The sequence below is a fragment of the Cyprinodon tularosa genome, unplaced genomic scaffold (genome assembly GCF_016077235.1).
Source record: "Cyprinodon tularosa strain WSP-4 unplaced genomic scaffold, ASM1607723v1 ctg815, whole genome shotgun sequence".
Taxonomy (NCBI): Eukaryota; Metazoa; Chordata; class Actinopteri; order Cyprinodontiformes; family Cyprinodontidae; genus Cyprinodon; species Cyprinodon tularosa.
The window spans coordinates 151,871-176,584 of NW_024039580.1; the positions used below are offsets into that span (position 1 = coordinate 151,871).

The 24,714-nt window shown below is 37.6% G+C and overlaps 3 protein-coding genes across 3 annotated transcripts; 1 reads left to right on the top strand and 2 right to left on the bottom strand.

Annotated features, from left to right (window-relative positions):
- Window positions 1-1,148: 1,148 nt before the first annotated feature.
- Window positions 1,149-2,213, bottom strand: LOC119774513 (olfactory receptor 5AC1-like). Its single transcript, XM_038272040.1, has one exon. It carries the CDS (start codon window positions 2,211-2,213, stop codon window positions 1,149-1,151), a length of 1,065 nt encoding a protein of 354 aa, XP_038127968.1.
- Window positions 2,214-15,817: 13,604 nt separating this feature from the next.
- LOC119774533 (olfactory receptor 6N2-like) lies at window positions 15,818-16,843 on the bottom strand. The gene has a single exon (XM_038272063.1). The coding sequence runs from the start codon at window positions 16,819-16,821 to the stop codon at window positions 15,889-15,891; it is 933 nt and encodes a 310-aa protein (XP_038127991.1). The 5' UTR covers window positions 16,822-16,843; the 3' UTR covers window positions 15,818-15,888.
- Window positions 16,844-22,382: 5,539 nt separating this feature from the next.
- Window positions 22,383-23,340, top strand: LOC119774536 (olfactory receptor 6N2-like). The gene has a single exon (XM_038272065.1). The coding sequence runs from the start codon at window positions 22,383-22,385 to the stop codon at window positions 23,313-23,315; it is 933 nt and encodes a 310-aa protein (XP_038127993.1). The 3' UTR covers window positions 23,316-23,340.
- The last annotated feature ends 1,374 nt before the right edge of the window (window positions 23,341-24,714 follow it).

Genomic DNA, 24,714 nt, shown 5'->3' on the forward strand with positions numbered 1-24,714 from the left:
TGACTAATCTGTCTGTAGGATTTCATTGCATTCACTTTGTAAAGTGCCTTGAGATGACATAAAGTGAACTGGCACTATATAGATAAAAGAAAATTGATGTTAGAATATTTATACCCTGAATGATGTTGCTTTGAAGACGTACTTTAAAAGACCATTAGAAAAAATGCAAAACAACTACTGTAGTCAGCGCTTATAAAATGGGCTGCATTGCTTGACATCAAACATTTTTAATCTTTGTTGAGAACTCTAAATAATTTTATTCAAATGTTAATGTTAAACAACAGGATATTTTGTTCCTACACCACCTCCCCAAGATTCATTTGATTGATAGAAGTTAGAATGGTGAATGATTAAACAAGAGTTTAAATTCAAGTTATTATTTATCAATGGATTCCCAAGGGAGACTGTATTGTCTGCCTGTTTCCCTCAACTTTCAGAAGCAGTCTGAGGCATTCTATAGGTGGGCTTACACTGTTCAAGTTTTTGTCCTTTTCAGGCCAATTCTCCAGTGGTGCGGAAATATTTTGCATTGGGCCCAGTTTACGCCTCACCGTGCGCCCTGCTTCCTAAGGTGTACAGGGGCTAACGAGGGGTGATTAGACACTTACAACCACCTCCCGAGCAGGAATCAAGGTTGGGAGAAAATGAAATATGTTTGAAATGCAGTCTGCCCTCGTGAGGTGTTCATGGGCAAATCCTGCTGTGGAAACATAGCTATGAGGGTCTACCAGCCAATTTACCAGAACCTTGCACACTGTGTACGTGCAAACAAGCAGAATCACTAACAGGTTGGGATTAGAAATTTTCCATTTTAATTTTAATACAATTAATGAGCAACTCTATCTTATAATCCCATATCAATTTATATAATTATTAATTTGAGATGTGCACATAATTTAAATGCTAAAAACACAGAAGCAAAAAAGAAAAACTAAAATAGCAGAAGATTACATTCTATAAAATAAGACTTTAACAACCTTTTCTAAAAACTAATTGCAAAATACACAGGGTTTGGTGATCTAATATACTCTTATAAATTAAAAAAAACATTGCAGCCGGAGTTTCAGATTTATTTCATAAATAACTACACAATTAATACTAATGTAAAAAAAAAAAAATCAATTATAATTTCATAATTTAAGGTATATTCAAAACTGCTGTGGATTTTTAGTTAAGACCATTTTTACTCTCCAGAAAAATTGCTTAAGATGTTTGTAAATTTCCTTCATTTTAAACCCATAAATAAATGGATTAAATAAAGGATGATACAAAACAATTTGTAATGTCATAATTAAACGTGCAGGTTTGGAGATGCCTGATTCCACTCGAACGATGCATATGTCATACACACTCAACAAAGTCAGGCTAAATAAAACCAACAAATGGGGTAGACATGTCTCAGCAGCTTTTTTCCTCACCTCTTTACAGCTTCTGTAAGAAATAATCATTATCTTTGTATATGAGAACAAAATGAAAAGTATAGGAAGTATTACTACATCCAGTATTGCAAATACACCAAAAATAGCAAGAGATCTTGGCATCGCACACTGAAGTGTGTAAATGGCATTATTACAAAATACTCCTTTAATATTAAAGTTACAGAGTTTAACTTTAGTGCTGCTAAGCATTATTAGTGGAATTGATGCATGACAAGCTGGTATGAACCAAGAGAAAACCAGGAAAACAGTAACTGTGGTGTTTGTCATAATAGTCGGGTATAGCAGAGGCCTGCATATTGACACATATCTATCATAGGACATGGCTGCTAATAGAAAGAACTCGGCTGGCCCTACAAAGTAGAAGAAATAAAACTGAAGGAGACAGGCTTGATAAGTTATCTTCTGTTTTTCAGACAAAAAGTCGATCAAAAGCTTTGGGTAAGTGGCCGTGCTGTAAAAAACACAATTCACAAGCAACGCAGCAATAAAAACATACATTGGTTCATGGAGGTTTTTGTTAACCCATATGAGGTACACTATAGTCAAATTACTGCATATAATTAGTATATAAGCAGAAAACATGATTAAAAAATAAACATATTTGTATTTGCTCATTTCTACATACCCATCCAATAAAATATAGGTAACATTCATGTCATTATTCATTATGTACCAACAGAACACAGGTATCAAAAATGTTAAAGTTTGACATCCAGCTTCCACTCTGTCAGTTTCCACACTGTCTTTTTGTACTAGTTTACCTAAACCTGACATCCAGATGTGTCTGTTGCTTTACGTGTAACACTGCAAGTTCATGCTTAAGTGTAATGAGTTTACAAACCTCTAGGAAGCTTGTCTCTAGAGGCTATTACATCACTCATTAACATCTTCATTAGAATCTACTATGAGATCTGAGTTAATACATAACTTTAATCAGAAATTAGTGCAACCCATTAAAATTTTGTTGTAAACCATTATTTATAAAAAAAAATGTATGAAGAAAATGTAGCACTGCCTTGTAGTTTTTGGTTTTGTTAAGTTTTTTTCTGGAGATTCAATGTCTCAATGCTTTTTTTCAGGTCCTGAAATGTCGGAGGTTTGTCTTCAAAGCGGTGTTTAAAGTCTATGAATCAAAGATTAAATTAATACATGAATAAATAAATGAGTGATTAAATTTAATAAAGTTATTACAATACAAAATCAGAAGGAAAACAAATTTTCTTAAATCAAAGCTGCAATCGTATGGGTCAACACATGGGAGTACCTCCTACAGCTGAGATGAACAGCAGGCCGCAGTACCAGCATTAGGCTTTGTTAGCAGATTAAATATTATATCCCAGTCTCACTGGACTAAATAACTGTTTAAATTAGCAAATAATTGGGTTTAAGTGGCAGTGGAACTCTGCTTATTTTCATTACCATGGTGAATCACTTGTAAGAGGGACTCGCTTTGGGGGCGTGGCCTAGGTCTCAACATGGAGTAGACGTGTTTTGAGGGAGCTCCGACTTAACTCCACTACTTTCTCACCCTAAATATTAATATTTAAACTTCTGCCTAGCATATTCATAGTGCGCCATCACACTATGAACAGAACGACCAAGCCCAAACTTAATAAGAAAGACAAAGGCTCGGGGGAGGAAACTTTGGACGACCGGACCAAACTAGCAAGCCTGGAAGTGGCTAAGGCTAACACAAGCCCCATGTGCTCTCCAGGTCCATCGGCCACCAATGAGGACGTCCTGTCAGCTATAAGTAAGCTTAGCAGCACGGTCGACACGAGGTTTACTGAGCTCAACGGATCAATTTCCAGTCTCAAAGCGGCGCTTTCGGATATTTGTGACCGTGTGACATCAACCGAGGCCGCAGTGGGGTCACAGGATAGACGGATTTCGGAGCTAGAGAAAAGGCACGACAGTCTGGCAGCTCAATGCTCACTACAGCAAGCAAAGCTGGAGGACCTGGAGGCGCGCTCACGCCGGCAGAATATACGCATTGTAGGCATACCGGAGAGAGCCGAGAATGGTAGACCCACGGAGTTTGTCTGTAAACTGCTGCCCAAATTGCTGGGAGAGGACAATTTTGATCGTCCAATTGAAGTGGATCGGGCACACCGGAGCCTAACGCATGCCAAAGACGGGAAGGCGAGAGCCATCATTGTCAGGATGCATTATTTTCAAGAGAGAGAGCGTATGCTGCGGTTGGCGAGGGAGAAAAGTCCGCTGCAATACGACGGTCGCTCGGTGTTCATCTTTCCCGACCTCACCTCAGCTGTAATGAAGAAACGTCAGGCGTTCCAAGCTATCAAGGAGCAATGCAGATCCAAGAAGATTCGTTATGGATTCCGATACCCGGCGCAGTTCATGGTCACCGTGAATAACAACACCGCTATGTTCGACACTCCAGTGGAAGCCGAAAAATTCCTGAGCCGGGAGATCGAGGACTGGCAGTCTGGGACTAAATGAAGCAGGTGGACAAACTTTCCTCTCGTTGATACATTTGAGACTTTTTGAAAGTGAGAAAATTTTTGCCATCGGGTGAGAATTCAAAGTTTTTTTTGTTTGTTTTAATAAGCTAATTGTGTGGAGTTGAGTGGCTGTCCCGGTTGGAAAAGTGGGGAAGCTTGTTACTTGTCCTCCACAGGGTAGCTCCAGCTTTAAGGTGGAGGTATGGAGATTCCGCTCTGGGTTCTGTTCAGTTATGTTGGGGGGTGGGGAGGGTTTGTTATGTTTTTGAGAATATTGTTTCTTGCACATCAATGTGTTCTGAATACCTTAAAATTATCTTCACAGTCATGCAACAGTTGATTGCTAAAATGTACACGAATTAATGTTGACTGATCCACATAAGCATTGTAGGGGCGGGGTTAATTTAATTAGCTGGAATGTTCGAGGAATAAACAGCCCTCTAAAAAGAGGTAAAGTTTATGCACATCTGCGTTCACTGAAGGCTGATATTTGTTTTCTCCAGGAGACCCATATTAAGAAAACAGCTGCAAAAGTTATTAGCCCCTCATGGGCTTCCCATGTTTACCAGTCAAATTTCAGCACAAAAACTAGAGGGGTTGCAATCCTGATTAAAAAACATACACCTTTCATTCACAAGCAGACAATTTCAGATCAAAGGGGAAGATATGTGATTGTTAGTGGGCTGCTGAATTCTATACCAGTGACACTAATAAATATATATGGGCCTAATTTTGATGATCCCATCTTTTTTCGAGACCTTTTTAATGTAGTGCCGGATTGGGTTGGCTCTAATATAATCCTTGGTGGGGATTTAAACCTAATCCTGGACCCAGTTTTAGATAGACAACGCTCTCAGTCTAAATCATTCAAGAGCAGTGAATCCCTTAAAAATCTATTACAATCCCACAATATGGTTGACATTTGGAGACTGCTAAATCCCACTGGGAGAGATTATTCATACTTTTCAGCAGTACATAAGTCCTACTCTAGGATTGATTACTTCCTGTTAGACTCTAGGTTGCTAGCAGCAGTATCAAGCTGTAAATATCACAATATTCACATATCAGATCATTCTCCTGTGTCACTGAACCTCAAATTAAATTTTAAAAAGGCGGGGTGGAACTGGCGTTTAAATAACACTTTGTTGAAAGATAAGGAATTTTGCTCTTTTATTTCAAACGAAATTAAGTCATACCTGAGTGCTAATGACAATGGGGATGTAAATGACTCAACGCTCTGGGAAGCAATGAAGGCGGTTATAGGGGATGTATAATTTCGTTCGAGGCAGCAAAAAACAAGGAATCCAAGATTAGGTTGGATAAAATAGAAGGCATGTTGACCAGCTTAGAAAACTCATACAAATTAAAGCAGTGTCCAGATACACTAAAAAAAATAACAGCTCTACGTTATGAATATAACTCTATTACGTCAAGAAAAGTTTCTAAATTACTGGGACAAGTCAAACAGAAATACTTTGAGTTAGGTGATAAACCTCATAAGCTTTTAGCCCGTCAGCTCAAACAATCCCAGGCCTCTAGAGCCATACATCGTATTAAGCTTGAAGATGGAACTTTACTCACAGAACCGGATAAAATCAATAACTGCTTTGCGGACTTCTATGCTAGTGTTTATCAGTCACAGGGAAAACTAGATATTGAAAATCTGGAAATATTTTTTGAAAATTTGAATTTGCCAAAACTCCCATCAGATTCTGCTGAAGCTCTGGAAGCTGACATAACTTTACAGGAAATTGAATCTGTTATCTCTTCACTTCCTAATAACAAAGCACCGGGTCCCGACGGCTTCAGTGCTGACTTCTTCAAAGTATTTAGTTCTAAATTATCACCTCTACTTTTACGTATGTTAAACCATTCTAAGCAAGTGTCAAGACTGCCTCCCACTTTATACAGAGCCAATATTTCGCTCATTCCTAAACCTAGCCGGGATCCAGAGGTTGTTTCATCCTACCGCCCAATTTCGTTGTTACCTCTAGAAACCAAAATTCTTGGGAAAATTCTAGCCAATAGACTCAAAGAACACATTGGTTTAATCGTCCACCCGGATCAGACTGGCTTTATGCCAGGTAGGCATATGTTTTTTAACCTGCGGCGTCTTTTCAATATCCTATATTCAAATCATTCAAATGAGTCCATTGTTATCTCGTTAGACGCACAACGTGCATTTGACCAAGTAGAATGGCCTTATATGATGTATGCTCTCAAAAAATTTGGTTTTGGACCCATGTTTACAGAATGGATTGAAATAATTTATTCACACCCAACTGCTTCTGTCATTACTAATCAGAATATCTCCAGTCCCTTTGCTATTCATCGCGGTACACGTCAAGGCTGCCCCCTTTCCCCATTTCTCTTCTCAGTCATCATCGAACCTCTGGCCGCCAGCATAAGACAAAACCCCTCAATTTCCCCTATTGAGATATTTAATTGTAAGCATCATATTTCGCTGTATGCAGATGATATACTTTTGTATGTCTCTAACCCACGTAAATCGTTGTCTCCTCTTTTGACACTGATCAACAGTTTTGGCAGTTTCTCAGGTTTCTCTATTAATTGGGACAAAAGTGAGCTAATGCCACTTACCACAGATGCTGATTTGGTATATTTGATGTCCACATCATTTAAGATAGCTTATGAATCCTTTACATATTTGGGCGTGTTGGTAACAAAAAAACCAGAAGATCTTTTAAGGCTGAATTGGCAAAGTAAAATTCTTCAACTCAAGCAGAATATTGATTTCTGGAGGACGCTCCCACTATCTATGGCCGGTAGGATCAACGCCATTAAAATGGTGGTATTACCGCGTTTCCTTCACTTATTTCAATCTGTTCCATGTTTTATAGGTGTATCCTTCTTCAGACAATTAGATTCTATTATTATTCCCTTTATTTGGGGCTATAAAAGAGTCAGAATTTCCAAAAAACACTTATGTAAGCCGGGGACGGATGGTGGGTTCTCCTTACCCGATTTTAAGCAATATTACTGGGCTTGCCATTTATACATCCTGGCGTGGTGGAGGAGGGGCCCACTCTCATCTGACGGGACCTGTCCTACCTGGTTATCTTTAGAGCGTCTGCATTGTTGTAATACGTCTCTACCTGCCCTCCTAAACAGCCCCATTAAAGTCAGTAAAACTTTATATACCAATAATTTTGTCATTGGCCATACTATCAAAATCTGGAATCAGATAAAAAAATTTATAAAAGCTCCGGAGGTTTACTTTGACACACCTATTTGTAAAAATCACTCCTTTGCGCCAGGTCTCAGTGACGCTGTCTTTCGGATGTGGAGAATGAAGGGCATTAATGTGATAGGTGATCTATATATTAATGGAACTTTTGCATCTTTTGCACAGTTACGTTCTGAGTATAATCTTTCCCCGTCGAGTTTTTTCCGTTATCTGCAGGTACGGGACTATGTTAGGAAAAATTTATCGGATTTTGGAACTTTAACAAAACATGAAACCCTAGAGGAAATAAATAAAATTGATCCTGTCAGTCGGGGGGCAGTGTCTCACTTTTATAAGATCTTTAACAATATATGCGTAGACACGACCAGCATTAAAAAGGCATGGGAGGATGAGTTGGGGCAACAGTTATCTGAAGATCTGTGGGAGGAGGGTTTGAAAAGTATTCAATATTGTTCAATCAACGTCAGACACAATCTCATACAGTTCAAAACTATACATAGGCTCCATTATTCGAGGGAGAAACTGAGCATGTTCTTTCCTAGTGTGTCTCCAATTTGTAATCGTTGTCGGGTTGCTATTGGTAACCTGACGCACTCCTTCTGGTCATGTGTTCAGCTGCACTCATTCTGGAAGAAAATTTTTTATTTTTTTTCAGCAGCTTTCGGAAAAAGATGGGATCCAGATCCTCTTATTGCCATCATTGGAATCTCCAGAGCTTTGCAACCAGCCACTAAAAATGAGAAAATGGCTGTCTTGTTTGGTTCGGTGATTGCTAAAAGATTGATTTTGAGATTTTGGAAAAATGACTCTGTGCCCTCATTTGATTTGTGGTTGGGAGAACTAGCAAATACTCTGCACCTGGAAAGACTGAGACATTATAATGAAGATAAGGGTGCTGTGTTTGAAAAAGTATGGGACCCTGTACTAAAATTCCTTCAACGAAAAAGTGATTAAGACTGACTCGTCACTACTTAATACTCTGTATAACTTTCTTTTTTTTCACGCTTGTGGAATGCTTTAGATCAATATATGGTGTTTTCGTCATGTTGTTTTGACTGTGAAAGTGTTCTATGATGTGCTGTTCTGGGAGGGCAAGGGTAGGGTGGTGATTTGTTCTTTTATGTCATTTTTTGTATATTCATCTGGAAAATTTAATAAAAAAAAAAAAAAAAAAAAAGAGGGACTCGCAAAGACAAAAGAGTGAAACAATAAAGCACATTGACTGTTCCTGAGCTTCCTTCCCTGTTGCTCTCTATTTCTTACATTCTTGATTCCTGTTGAACTGGTGACATCATCACCACTGAGCAAGTGCAATGGCATCACCACACATATAGTGGTGGGGAGACAGAAGCTGCACAGCTTGCCAGTGGGGGCTCAGACCCAGCTCTTTTTTTTTATGAGAAGGGAGCCCAATGCCAATTGTTGCGGGGCCAATCCGTGTTTGAAAAACCTGCTTAACCCGCTACTTTAAATATGAAAAATGCTTTAGTCTATTTTTCAACACAAGCTCAAACCACTGTTATGCAGCAACTATATATTTAACACCCACCCGACTGAAGGTGAGAAATATGTTATTTAATCACTTTTTGCCATAGTTTTAATTATCTGTTGTGACAGCAACAATTTTACAAGATTATTTCTTGAATGGTAGTAGATCAATACCGTACCATACCATACCAACTTTATTTATGAGCACTTTATACACCAAAAGCACCAAAGTGCAGTACACAATCATAAAATACAATGCAATTTTAAAATCAATGTATCTATTTAGGGGAAATCTTCTGGCAGCTGGTGAAAATGAAGTCTAAAAACGTCCTAATTTGTAGAACCTGTGCATCATGATGGGACCCTCATTTTGACTCAGTCTTCTTTTACACAGTAAAGTGGGTGTTTGCTAGCCTGGGTGCCATTCCGAACTTAGTCCCGCCCACAAAGTTTGAGGTCGGGGAAATTTGGTCTGGCTCTGCTCCATAGTAGCGCGAGTATTATCGCCCACTGTCAGGCGATCCAATCAAATTGTCAGGGCGGGCTTTATACGATGATGGACAGATGACCAACAGTAACGTAATCAACCACGTGACCAATGCGCGCTTGGGTGACAACAACAATGGCTGCCGCTGGAGAGTTGAGGTGAGTAGATTCTGCTATTAGGTCTGTTCTAGAAGATATCGACAGCAAATTAATTTTAAAAGAGGAACAAAGAAACGCGATCAAGGCTCATCTTCTTATTATAGGCGTGCAACTGCACGCTTTGATTTTTGTGGACAACAACTATGCCTCGCTTAACATACGTTACGCACTCCGTTGCTCTTATTGGTTGTAGGTCTATCCAATTGAGTGCAGAGGCATTTTTTTTCCTGGTTCGTTCAAAACACGCCCCATAATCACAGCTCTATTGAGCAGTATCAGACTCATATTCTGACTAGAATTGAGTCGGACTACATCAGGCTAGGTGTTTGCAGCCGTGTTTCTGATATAATTATCCTAATAAATTGTTGTTATTAGAGGTTATCAGTCCCATAGACATATATAGACAGATTTATTTTGTCCTTTTGTATACAAGAAATTTCATTTAAAACAGCTCTAGACAATTTTATTTTTTAAAGTGCAGCCTTGAAAACATTAATAAATACATAAAAAAATAGTAAGATAAACATATGACTGTATATTTACAGTTCTAACATTTAATTTTTTTATACATAAAATAACCCTTTTTACACAACATTCAGCAGTCTAATGGTGGTGGGGAACAAATGTTATGGAATCTGCTGGACCTGCATTGGATACTTCAAAGCCTCTTCCCCGAGGGCAGCAGGGAGAACGGTCCATGGTGGGGGTGTGAGGCGTCATTGATGGTGTTATGGGCTAAGGACACGCAGCACTGGGATGAAATGTCTTGAATGGAGGGAACAGGAGCCCAGATGATCTTCTCTGCAGTTCTCACCACTCTTCTCACCTTCTTCTAGTCTGAGGTGCTGCAGCCTCCACACCACACAATGAGACAGCTGGTCAGAAAGCTCTCTATGGTGCTTCTGTAGAAGGTGGTGAGGATGGGTGGGGGCAGGTGGGCTCTCCTCATCCTCCACAAGAAGTACATGCACTTTTGTGCCCTTTTGATCAGTGAGGTGGTGTTTACATTCCAGGTGAGGTTGTCTGTGATGTGCACCCCTAGGAATTTGGTGCTGTTGACCACCTCTATAGCTGAGCTGTTGATGACCAGTGGAGCGCGGTTAGGCCGGTTCTTCCTGAGGTCCAAGATGATCTCATTCTTCTTCTCCCCGTTCAGGATCAGGCTGTTATCTTTGCACCAGCACACCAGCTCTACCTGCTCTCTGTTTTGTTTTTTTCTACCAGCCTTTCGAAGCACTTCATCATGATTGGAGTCAGTGTGACAGGCAGGTAATTATTGAGTGAGGTGACCTGAGGCTTCTTTGGGACTGGAATAATGGTGGCAGACTGGAAGCATGCTGCCACAACGGATCGGTCCAGTGAGGTGTTAAAGATGTCTGTGAGGACACCAGCCAGCTGATCTGCAAACTCCTTATACACCCACCCAGGTATGTTATCAGGCCCTGGGGCCTTCCTTGGATTGACTTTCCTCAGAGTTTTCCTCAATTCAGCTACGTCCAGGTTTAGTGTCTCTTCTCCCTGGTGGGGAACAGCTTTTACTGCTGGGGTGCTGTTTATTGCCTCAAACCTTCCAAAAAAGTTGTTCAGTTAATTTAGAAAGTGAGTGTTTGCTGCATCTACCGGGGGGAGGATGTGTTGTAGTCCGTGATCATCTGAATGCCTTTCCACATCCTCCTGGTTTTGCTGTCGTCGTGGAAAAGATCCTGGATTTTCTGGCAGTGGTGCTGCTTCGTTGATCTGATGGCGGTTTAAGTTGGCATGCACTGTTCTGAGTGCCTCCTTATCACCAGACTTGAAAGCTGAGTTCCGTGCTTTTAGCGATTTCCGAACCTCTCCATTTATCCAGGGTGGTTGGCTGGCCCGGGTGGTGATGTTCTTTTTGATGCTGACGTTAGGGTGGCCATTTCTATAGCACCAAAAAGGAGGACATTGTGCGGCATATCAATAAATTACTAAAAGAGGATGCTTGTGTAGCTGAATAGAACAAAATATTAAAGAAATGTATAAAAAATAATTGGTTCCCAGCATTTGTATTTATTTAATACATTGTGGTGTTTAAAAAGTGACCATTTTTTAACACGATTAATTTGCGCAGAACTCCTGCAATTGATCATAAAGCAGTTGTTTGGAAAAGAAGCTCGAGAAAGAGCTAGAGAATAGGACGATGCAAACTGCAAAAAGTGGCTGGAAAAGAGGAATTCATGACATGGCTGCAGCCTGTCGAGAGTAAAGATGATTTCACCATGTTCTCTATCTATCCATTTCTATATCTATATATAGAATTAAATTATCAAAATTATTTCTAATAGCATTAAAAGAGCATTAAATTAGAGTTCCTCATTCCTGTATAAAACCTGTGAACGCTTAATTTAATCTGACATATTAAAAAAATCCCCATCATCATCCAGCAGATGTTCAGTTTCTGCCCAAATATTTTCTTTCTGTTGTGGATTTTTGTAACAGGGATAACTAGGATCATACATAGTTTGTATGAACTCTGTTTATTCTCTGCTTCCAAACTCATCATCTCTTCATCCATTCCTGCAATAAGAATTTTCTTTTAAAGTTGTGAGATTCACTCTAGAATCTCACAACTTCTTCCTGGTCTGTTGAAGCACCAATAGTCTGCATCCAATTATTTAATTAATTGCTCTTAGTTTTTGGGAATATATACAAACTATGCTCTAATTTCTAGATACCGATTTATTATTACTATAATTTAATTTGACAAACCAGGTCTTCTCTACATTCTTTTTTCTGTTTGGTGAGATTGCAATAGCGGGTCTTGATCTGGATGGACCGGAGGGGAGCAAAAAATAGCTCAGCTCCGTATTTTGACGGTGAAGGACGGAGAAGACGTACGTGGGCGGTGACGAGCGGAGGATGTGGAACAGCTCTCATTGATTTACATGACAGACAAGTAGCCTACTCCGTACGTGAGCGGGGCGGAGCGCTGACGGAGTATGTGGAATCTGGGAGTAAAGGAGGACAAATACACGTCCGGCTGGGTGCAGCGCCGGACGCCGGACAGTGCAATGAAAATCCGGACTGTCCGCCCTAAAGCCGGACATCTGGCCACCCTAGCTGACGTCCTCAATGCATTTGTTGATAAAGGCTAACACAGTCATGGCATACTCAACAATATTTAATAAGTTGTTATATGTTGCTGCATCCTTAAAGATGTTCCAGTCAGAGCATTCAAAACAGTCTTGGAATTTCTTCATGGTGTCCTCAGACCACACTTGGACCTCTTTAACTGTCGGTTTAGCCCTAATCAGCTTGGGCTTATATGCAGGGATAAGCATGACAGATAGGTGATCTGATGACCTGAGGTGGGGGTGGGGGGCTGCTCTGAATGCATCTTTGGTGTTAGAGTAAACCAGGTCTAAAATGTTTTGACCCCAAGTCCACATGTTGGTAAAAATTAGGGAAAACAGTCTTCAATTTAGCCTGGTTAAAATCCCTAGCATTGATGAAAACACCCTGTGTGTGTGCAGATTGGAGCTCAGAGATAGCCTGGTAGAGAGGGGCTTCTTTAGTATTAGCACTTGGGGCCACACTGAACACTCTGGGTAGACAGAAAGGTCTGCAGTTAACAGTCAGAACCTTAATGTCTGGAGAGCAGAAGCTGGCAACCGATCTAGGGGTCTTGCACCAGCTGTTGATGTAAACACAGAGCCCACCACCTCGAGTCTTACAGCTTAGCTCTTTGTTCCTATTGGCGCGTTATAGCTTTAGCCCCTCCAGGTTAGTAACATTTTCCGGTATTGCTGGATGCAGCCATGACTCCGTCAGAATGATGGCGCAGCAGTTACTAATCTCCTTCGTTGAGTTCCAGATTATCCATTTTGTTTTCTTGTGGGCATTGAAGAGCAGGATTGATTGAAGTGGAGGATCTGTGAGGATTTCTCTTTAGCTTCACAGTTAGCCCCCTCTGCATCCTCAATTTCTCCATCTTGCGCATTTCTTCCTTTGGCAGTTACATTCCGTTGTTGTTTTGTTGACATCCGTCTGTAGCACTCCACAGCTTTTTAAATGGTCAAAAATTTCAGTATTTAAAACATTTTGAGACCATAGCTCCAGCAGTCATTGGCGATCATAGATGCGTGTTTGAATTCTAGTTTGTATCAATAGTAGCTTTTCTTGGCCGCTGCTTTGGAGTACGCCATGGTTACCACCACATAGAATGGCTTCAGATAGTGCAAGTAGTCTCATTAGGTTGTTATTATCGAGTGAATCCTGATCCTAAGCCTAAAGTTATTCCTTTTCCCCCCACAAAATTAATTAAGTGATTTATGTGTAATCTGAAAATAATTTCAGTAGTTCTTCATGTACTGTAAATACAACTAAATGAAAATAGAATTATCTGCATCTCACTCATGTTAAACAGACCAAAAACAAGTAATCTCATGCCTTGTCAACTTTTCAAAGTGTGCATGCTCTGATTGGGGATTTTTTTTTCTATGTACAAAACCACGACAAAAATCTGACTGAATCAAGAAATACAACAGCGTGATTGGCTGTAAGGAGAACGGAGACAGAGGACATGCCGAGTTTACTGAGCAAAAAACCTGCTACCAAGCAGGTTAGCTCTGGGGAGAACGTTACTATGGTGTCTGAACAGAAATTGAATGAACCCTGTTTTGAACTGTAAAACTCAAAGTTTCGCTGTTTTCAGGTTAAGACAAATTTGAGATAAACCTGCTTCGTAAAACGAACCCCAGGACAAAAACCGTTTAGGTAGACAAATCATAAATTTATCATTTCCTAGGATTTGACAAACATTCTTGACATTAGCAAAATATTGATATTTAATTCTAAATTTAATATAGATACTAGTTAAGACTGTAGTCTCTTTTGTAAATCAGATTTCAACAAAGTTTTCTTTATAGATGATAATACTGATTATCACAGTACAATCCTTAAAAATACTGTATAATAATATACTATATAATTTAATATATTACAATATATTAATATAAAACTTTGTGTTTAATTTTATTAATTGCTAAATATATAACTGCATGTATATATCTCATCAAGTTTGACTTCAGTTTAAATTGTTTTAATCTGAATAAATAGGTGAAAGCTAACTGAAAGGTAATTTTAAAATTTGTTTTGGTCTCTTAAGGGGATGTGACATGTAAAAGATTATTGCGATAATATCTCTGACTTGTCTTACGCCTCTGACCCAAGATGGCCGCTTTGTAAGCATGTCAGCCTAGCTGCAGGCAGCGTCCAATGGTGCGTCTACGTCTATGGTTTTACCTGTTTAAAATCAAGTAGCACTGAAAAAGTAGGTTAGATCGTTTGAATTCAATTTCGGAGTTTAATGGGGGAATGGCGTAACGACACAACAATAGGCCCATAGGCAACATTATCTGGGTGGGTCCCATATGAATTACAACACCACATATTTTGGGAAGTTTCTTCCATTCTTCCAGCAGCTCTTCTTTGCTTTTTCTTTTCTGGAATCCGCTTAAGTACCCCTTTTTGGTATCCATCGTCACTAAGACATTGTACGTAACGGTTATGGTTTTAATCGATGCTCTGTATTACCCATAATTCCAAGACGTAGTGTAAAAAATAAAATACTCAAATACATTGTCCTATTAAGATCTTTATTGCTGTTTGAAACATATTATATGAGTTTATTTTTTATCAACCGTCTAATGAATTATACACAGTTATTAACATAGTAATTAAAAGTACTCCTGTCTGCTTTGCTATTGGTGTCGTGTTTAAATGGCTCACCATCATGTTGTAATCTGGCATGTGTTGGGGTATAAATAAGGTCAGTCAAACAGGTATCAGGTGGGTTTAAGAAGAATTTTTTGCACCATTACATCTGCAAAGAGATGTCCTAGTCCGCAATTGCGTTGGTGGCTAACCAGGTGTCAGTGATGGGGCCCCTAAGAGGTCGGGGGCCCCTAAGAGGTCGGGGGCCCCTAACCAACTGCAGTCTCTGCTTACCAGTTGTTACGCCATTAAGTTGACCTCTGGGTCAACTGAAAAAATAAATTTAATATCTCTGAAACAACAGCAGCACACATGATCTTTTTAAAAATATATCTATTTATTTCTCATTTTTTGAAATGACCATTTTAACAGCACAAACCTGAACTAATAAATCACTAACCGTCTTTCTTTTTTTGAAACAAGAAATGTTAAATATAATTATTCAAAATATTCACATATGAAATCCTGCATGGAACAGTAATTACCAGTTAAACTATGTGGAAACCAGTGGTTTGCATAAAATACAAGATAAATAGATAAACAAAAGTATAAATGCTTATTTTTCTAAAGAATTACAGAATAACCCTCTAAGGTGTTTATAAATTTCCTTCATTTTAAGTCCATATATAATTGGATTAAAAAGTATGGTATAAGTAATGGACTAGCTTACAAAACACTTTGAGATTATATTATGGAGATAAATATATATTTGTTCTGTGGATAAATTGCATGAATCTTACAGGCATGGAAAATAATATTTAATATTAAATTTGCAGCTATTTTTTTTATTTTTTTTTAACAATTGGAAAAAGCTAAATCCCGACAGAGATATATGTAATTAGTTTAACTATGTGGGATCAAAAAAACAGATTTACATCAGATGACATATATGGCAAAATTTATTTTACTTTCCCCTTCCACAACAGAATAACCTTTTAAGGTGTTTATAAATTTCCTTCATTTTAAGTCCATATATAATTGGATTAAACAGCGGACTGCACATTATTATTTGCATTGTCATAACAAAACGTACCGTCTTTGATATATCAGCTTCCAATCTAACAATAACAGTATCATAAGTGAGCAAACAAGAATAGTTGATTAAAACCAGCAGGTGAGGTAAACATGTCTGTGTAGCTTTTTTCCTGACATCCCCACAACTTCTATAGGCCACTATTAGTATCATGCTGTAAGAGAATAGTATGAAAATCATTGGAAGAAGGCTAATATTGAATAAACCCGCTAAGCCATATATCACCAGTGCTCTTGAAACAAAACAGAAAAGATAAATTACAAAATTATTACAAAAAATGCCTTTCAAAGTAAAGCTACAGAGTTTTAAATTAGCAAATTTGGCGAAAGGCACAAGGACATAGCAGGCAGGTACAAACCAGGCTAAAAAAAGGAGAATAATCACTGTTGTTTTTCTCATAATGATTTGATATTTTAAGGGTTTACAGATGGACACATATCTGTCATAAGCCATGGCTGCCAACAGCAAAAATTCAGAACAACTTAAAGAATAAAATAAGAAACTCTGCAAGAGACAGACTGGAAAAGCTATCCTCTGTTTTTCAGATAAAAAGTCTATCATTAGCTTTGGGTAAATTGCAGTACTGAAAAGCATGGAGTTCATTAACAAAGCAGCAATAAAAATATACATGGGCTCGTGGAGGTTTTTATGAATCACAATCAGAGAAAAAACAATAGTATTGCTGGACAGGATCAAACTATAACAAGTAAATATGAGAACAAAGTAAACATATCTATATTTCTCAATCTCTACATGACCATCAAGAGTGATGTATGTTACATTCATTTCAGTAAGCCCAACCATCAAACAAATCTTATAGAACAGCCTGTCTCTTCTTAATTTACTGTAACAATACTAGAATTGCAACATGAGACAGACCATTTTAAGGTTAGGTGCTACACATGAGAAAAAAAAGCTTTGTAGTACATTCTTTCTCCAATTGGAAAGTGTTTGAGACAGACCAAGTATTTAAAGACCGTTCTTTACTCATGATAGATTACAGACTCATTTCCTTGAAGAGGTGTTGGCATGTTAACAACCTCTGATGACTTTAAGGGAAGTATGTAAAGTTTCGGCTCTTCTGTATAACTTCTTCTACAAGTTTGTATTCAACAAAAGTTTATTTATAAGTCTTTAAAATGTACTATCTAAATAAAAATAAAAATAAATCCAGAAACCTTAGGTGAGGAGTAGTAGCAACAATCTTTCAGTCTGACTTACTAATTACTCCGTCAGTTAATAATAACAACTCGTTTAACCCTTAATTTCCCTCATTCAAATTGCTAAGTAACAAAACCTCTTTGTTTTGTAACTTTGTATCATCCACTAGGTCCTTACTCTGAATTTGTATTTGACTGTCAGAGTTCCTATCTGATTTAGTGGTAATTACTGAAAGTCATCATAGTAGGGAATTTTAACAGGGATTTTAGGATGGTAATCGAAAACCGGTCCCTGTTCAGAACCGGTTTCTTGTGTTCCAATTCCATGGCACCGTTTGGCAGCTCCCTTTACAGTTCTCTTAACGGTTCCAGGCAGCACCAGAGCCTAGCATGACTTATGTCACGTTTTTTACGCAAGTTACGCACACAGCATTCAGTAAGCAAGTACGACGTGACCAGGCATCAGTCCAAAAAAACAAAACAAAAAATATTTTCAAATATTTTTTTTAAAGATTTTTCATTGTTATTATAAGCATATAAAAGCCAATAATTACTTATGACTTAGACAGATTTATTTTGTTATTGTTTACACATGTAGAAAAAAATGAAATTTCGTTTAGAACAGCTCAAGACAATTTCATATTTTAAAGTGCAGCCTTGAAAACAGTAATAAATACATAAAAAAATAGTAATATAAATGACTGTATATTTACAGTTCTAACATTCTTTTTTTTCTTACTTTGAGAAGATAGGCCAAACTGTATTTTTGGAGATTTTTTCTTCATTATTATAAGCATTTAATAACCAATAATTACACTATAAATCACTTGCGTAACTTTCTGAAGGACTGGTGTGGACATGTCCCCACCAACTTTGAAATGGGTGGGGACAGTCCCCACTAATAATTTGTACATTTGTGTTCGGCTCATTTACTTTAGCCAACAACAGTAACCTAAGGAGGCGCTCGGCTGTGTGTGTTCTGAGAGTTTTCAGTCAGCGTTTCTGTCTCGCTATTCAGCTGCACCTGAGTCCCGCCTACTGATATGTTATCATCAGAGATGGGAAGTAACGAAGTACAAATACTTCGTTACTGTACTCAAGTAGATTTTTCTGATATTTTTACTTTACTTTACTACTTAAATTTATGGCGACTTTTTACTTCTACTCCTTACATTTTTACACAAATATCTGTACTTTCTACTCCTTACATTTTAAAAAATTGGCTCGTTACTTTAGTTTTGAATCATTTCAATGGAGTTACCGTTATTATTTTTCACGTCATCAATACCAAATTCAATCTAATTGGATGGGAATCTACGTTGCATTTGACGCACCACTACAAGATGAATCGACAGATTCGGCGGTATTCATTGGCGGCAAATCATTGCAGCTTGGTGGCGGTGGCGTTAGCATAGTAGCATGGACGACGAGATGATTGAAAATGAACACAACGGAGATCTAGTCCTGTTGGCAGACATCCATTTAAAATGTAGGCAATGGCATGAAAAAAGTGGTTTCTACTTTGGCTTTTATACTTTAAGTAAATTTACAAGCCTGTACTTTGTTACTTTTACTTGAGTAAAGAAGTTTAATCAGTACTTCCACTTTTACCAGAGTATTTTTTAACACAAGTATCTGTACTTTTTCTCAAGTACGGAAACTGAGTACTTTTGCCATCTCTGGTTATCATTGGATCCTATGTCCATGGCTCCATGTCTGTCACTTTATGATAGAACATTATTGGCGGACACTATTCATCGCGTCATCAGTAGCTATGTGATTGGAGGAGAGACGACGCTTAGTAGCACTCATTAATATTAACCAGCAACTACTTCAGGTTTTATTTTGAATAAAAAAGTAGTACACGGGTTTAAAAAAAAAAAAATGCCACCGAAAAAGTCATCAGACATACGGAGCTTTTTCAAAGACAAAAACAGCAACGGAGTGTAAGTAGCCTTGAAAATTAGTATTATAATACAATAAGTTTGACAAAAGCAGACGTTTAAATAGTGTGATCTTTGCTAGTTTAAAAGAAGCAAAACATCTCAGTTTTTTTTCAGTCACAGTTTTTTCCTGTTTTTCTTTTTTATTAATGTTCCTGATGTTTCTGAGCCATTACAAAAGAGGCATTTAAAGGAACCAGTCTATCTGTACATTATAATATTTTTATTTTGTTACTGTTTCATTCTCAGCAATATGAAAGCACTGGATAAATGTATGGCATTCAAATTTGTGTTTGGGCTTATTTTTAGCTAAATACAAAAACCTAACGAAAGCCTTTAAATCCTGTAACTGCAGGTTCATCATCCCCAACCCTTATAGCAGGGGTAAGCAATTAAAAATTAGCGAGGTCCCAATAAAGAAAATCATCAACCAGTAAAGGTCTGGAGACATTTTTAATGATCTGTTACTTTAAACAGAATTTAACACTGAAATAAAATGAGTTGTTTATGCATCCATGCTATACATTGAATTTTTTAATAAAACTATTGATAAATAAATACATGAATTAATAAATTTTTTCCATTTTAAAATCTAAAGTGTTTTTTGAAGTAGGAAACAACAATAGTTTGGTATATCGACAATTTCCTGATTCCCATATCTTATAAAACACCTGAACTGAGTGTTTGTTAATTTTTTTCTTTCTTTTTTCTGGCTTAATGAGAACAGTGGGCTTTAGGCTGCCCTGCAAGGCACATATTAAGGTGCTCATTTTGAGTCTGGATCCATATTTATTTTTGATTCTGTTCATGGTGGAAAATCCTGCTTCACAGCAGCAGGTTGAGTCAAACATACTCTAAATGTTCAGGCTCCGCTCCGGTCCGGCCAGGTCAAGATCCGCTATTGTAATCACACCAAACAGGGTAAAGAACATCGAGAAGATGCGGTTTGTCAATTTAAAATATAGTAACAACAGATCCGTAATTGCAAATTAGAGCATAATTCTTATATATTTAAAAAAAAAAAACTAACACAGTTTATTAAAATGATTGGATTCAAACTATTGGTACTTCAACAGACCAGGAAGCAGATTTCTCATCTCCCTCAGAAACCACACATATGCTGGATACTGATGGAGATTTTTTTAATATGTCGTATTAAATTAAGTGTTCATTTCTGCATGTTTTGCTCCTACGAATTTAATGATAATATCACTCATGCTCTCCTCGAGCTCCGAAGAAGTCGGAGCGCAGCAACTAGGGAAGGGACAGTGGAGGCTGTAGGCTTTGCTTTGCAGGAGGTCTGGAGTGTTGCAGGGAGGAGTGGTGACAGAGGATGTGGGATTTCGGGGTAACAGAAGAAGTGGCTCAAGTGAAGTCAGACACTGTCATCAGTCAACATGCGGTAATTTATAAATGTTTTAAATTACATTAAATGACGTTGGGTCTGGATTAGCCAACAGGTGGATCTGGATCCGGACCGCGCTCCGCTAATCCGTGACCTCTGCCTTATAGTGTCCCCACCAACTTTCATTACAATGTTACTCCCTTTTATGGATCAATGTAGTGCCACCAAACTTGTAGCACACATAGATAACCTCATCTAGTTCATACTACAACTCTTGCTTTCGGAATATGTGCTAAACTAAATTTTTTTTTAGATCTTTTCATTGTTATTATAAGCAGGCCAGGGATGCAGTCTCTGCAACAGGAACCACAGCACTGAGCGTTGTGTGCACTGCACAAAGTATACCTGTCACAAATGCAGGAAGGACTCACCTTGGGTTTGTGAAAACTGCTAAATGGGACAATTGTAGCTTCATATGTAGTGCTTTTCCTTTGTTGAAATAAATGTTACTCCAATACTGAAATCATACCATTTGTCATTCTCTAAGCTGAAAAGTTGACAAAATACAATTATTCTCTAAGTTTCTTTCACATAGTGAGCTTTGCGATATAAATGAGTCTGTTGATGAATGGACAATATAAATAGGTTCTGCCATGACTTTTTGGAAAAGCATGACTGTGACCTCTTCTCAGTTCAGGAACTAGGACCCGTATGATATCTGGTTGTTCAAAAGGTTTGCCTTAATAAAAGATTTAGATATACGGTAACTTATCAATATATTCCTGCAAGAAGGTCTGATGTTGCAGGGGAAGGTAATGAAAAGTGTTTGGAACATGTTCTTGTTGTGATACCAGTTTGTTTCAAGCTTTATCCAGTCTGTTGTAGAAGGGTTGGTCATATCACAGGGTATTTGCATTACAACAGGGACAGTTAGCAAGGTAGAGTGAATACACAGACTTGAAGACGGGGGGCTTGCAGGAAAACTGGAATTCTCTGGGACTTGTAGTGTTAATAGAGTCCCCCTCCCCCAAAAGTAGGTTTCACTTTAGTGGATCATTATCAGATAATGAAGTTATAAATAAAAATAAAAAAATGTGTTCCACTTTCTCTGTCCTGCCAGCATTACTGTACATGTGATTGCTCTGCCTGCTTTGTGTTTGCACCTTGTCATTACGGCTGATTGTTGTCAGAGTGTTTTGGACAGTCAGTATGACACAGCTTATAGGGGCTGAAATATAAAACACTTGGACCAGCTTCATTGTTTAGTCGGCTGTCCGTTAGGCCGCTACCTCACGAGATTCAAAAGTCTTCTGCTTTACATTTTCACCACAGCCGGTGTCTGTGGGGTAGAAGGGATGGCCAGAACCCCAGCTCCAAAATTGCCTCAGCTCTCTTTAATACGGCTTGAGTTATACTCCGAATGGACTCAAAGACTCAAACAATAAATGAGATTTACACGCTTGAGTGTCCTTTTAGCTTTATCTTCAGCGTACCAAATGTTTTAAGTGTTTTATGGTTGCGATATATTGGCGCTATATTGAATGTATTCAATTGCTAGCTGAAGTATCGACCAACGCTGTCTCCGTTTGGAGTACTGCAACATGGCAGTACCCTTACCAAAAAATTTGAAAACATGCTTTGTTTTTATCTGTTATGTTTAGATTTTTTTGTATGGCTTACCATTAAATTTCCTCTATGAAGCCATTAGTGGTTGTTAACATGCCAACATCTCTTCAAGGAATTGTGTCTGTAATCCATTGTGATTAATGAATGGTTTTTAAATACTTGGTCTGTCTCAAACACTTTCCAATTGGAAAGAGAATGTACTAAAAGACTTAAATTGCCGTGCTCAGGTTCTAATTCTAATATTGTTACAGTAAATTAAGAAGAGACAGGCTGTTCTATAAGATTTATTTGATGGTTGGGCTTACTGAAATGAATGCAACATACATCACTCTTGATGGTCATGCAGAGATTGAGAAATACAGATATGTTTACTTTGTTCTCATATTTACTTGTTATAGTTTGATCCTGTCCAGCAATACTATTGTTTTTTGTCTGATTGTAATTCATAAAAACCTCCACGAGCCCATGTATATTTTTATTGCTGCTTTGTTAATGAACTCCATGCTTTTCAGTACTGCAATTTACCCAAAGCTAATGATAGACTTTTTATCTGAAAAACAGAGGATAGCTTTTCCAGTCTGTCTCTTGCAGAGTTTCTTATTTTATTCTTTAAGTTGTTCTGAATTTTTGCTGTTGGCAGCCATGGCTTATGACAGATATGTGTCCATCTGTAAACCCTTAAAATATCAAATCATTATGAGAAAAACAACAGTGATTATTCTCCTTTTTTTAGCCTGGTTTGTACCTGCCTGCTATGTCCTTGTGCCTTTCACCAAATTTGCTAATTTAAAACTCTGTAGCTTTACTTTGAAAGGCATTTTTTGTAATAATTTTGTAATTTATCTTTTTTGTGTTGTTTCAAGAGCACTGGTGATATATGGCTTTGTGGTTCTATTCAATATTAGCCTTCTTCCAATGATTTTCATACTATTCTCTTACAGCATGATACTAATAGTGGCCTATAGAAGTTGTGGGGATGTCAGGAAAAAAGCTACACAGACATGTTTACCTCACCTGCTGGTTTTAATCAACTATTCTTGTTTGCTCACTTATGATACTGTTATTGTTAGATTGGAAGCTGATATATCAAAGACGGTACGTTTTGTTATGACAATGCAAATAATAATGTGCAGTCCGCTGTTTAATCCAATTATATATGGACTTAAAATGAAAGAAATTTATAAACACCTTAAAAGGTTATTCTGCTGTGGAAGGGGAAAGTAAAATAAATTTTGTGCCATATATGTCATCTGATGTAAATCTGTTTTTTTGATCCCACATAGTTAAACTAAATATATATGTCTCTGTCAGGATTTAGCTTTTTCCAATTGTTAAAAATTTGCAAATTTTTAACAATTTTGCAATTTATCCACAGAACAACTATATTCATCTCAATAATATAATCTCAAAGTGTTTTGTAATCTAGTCCATTACGTTTCCCATACAATGTTTTTGTAATGTGTCCTGCAAGAGAAAGGCTGGAAAAAAACAAAACAAAAAACACATAGCATTATGTTGTATACATAGCACTATTTGGTGGGAATTTCTTTAAAACACAAAAACAATTTTACAAATATAGATCTAGATAAATTTGTAAAATCTAACCAAACCAAAAATATTTTAAATTCTCTCTTGTCAGTTTCACACTTCGATTACATATAGTTGTAGAATTACATATGTATTAATGAGTTATACGCAACATGTACAATTTGACTGGGAAGCATTTTTTACAAATATATATATGTATTAAACAGTTTCTTGTGAAAGTTTTTCATCTTGCATCATTTTTTAAATATATTGTCATGTTAAAAATAAAAATGTCAATGTTTGGACGATGATGCCACAGAGGCATGTTTCCGAGTTAGTTGTAAAAAACAAAGACTTTATACTGTACATGAAAACCTGCTTAAATAATGAGAGCTTAGATTAGCACTTAACATCTGAATCATCTGAAAAATTGATCACAGTTTAACCAGCACTAAGATTTTTTTTAGACAAATATAGAAATGTATAAATATTATATACAGGTGCTGGTCATAAAATTAGAATATCATGAAAAAGTAGATTGATTTCAGTAATTCCATTTAAAAAGTGAAACTTGTATATTATATTCATACATTACATACAAACTCATATATTTCAGATGTTTATTTTGTTTAATTTTGATGATTACAAATGACAACAAATGAAAATCTCAAATTCATCATATCAGAAAATTAGAATATTGTGAAAAGGTTCAAAATTGATGGCCCCTGGTGCCACACTCTAATCAGCTAATTAACTCAAACCACCTGCAAAAGCCTTTAAATGGTCTTTCAGTCTAGTTCTATAGGCTACACAATCATGGGGAAGACTGCTGACTTGACAGTTGTCCAAAAGACGACCATCGACACCTTGCACAAGGAGGGCAAGACACAAAAGGTCATCGCTAAAGAGGCTGGCTGTTCACAGAGCTCAGTGTCCAAGCACATTAATAGAGAGGCGAAGGGAAGGAAAAGATGTGGTCGAAAAAAGTGTACAAGCAAGAGAGATAACCGCACCCTGGAGAGGATTGTGAAACAAAACCCCTTCAAAAATGTGGGGGAGATTCACAAAGAGTGGACTGCAGCTGGAGTGAGTGCTT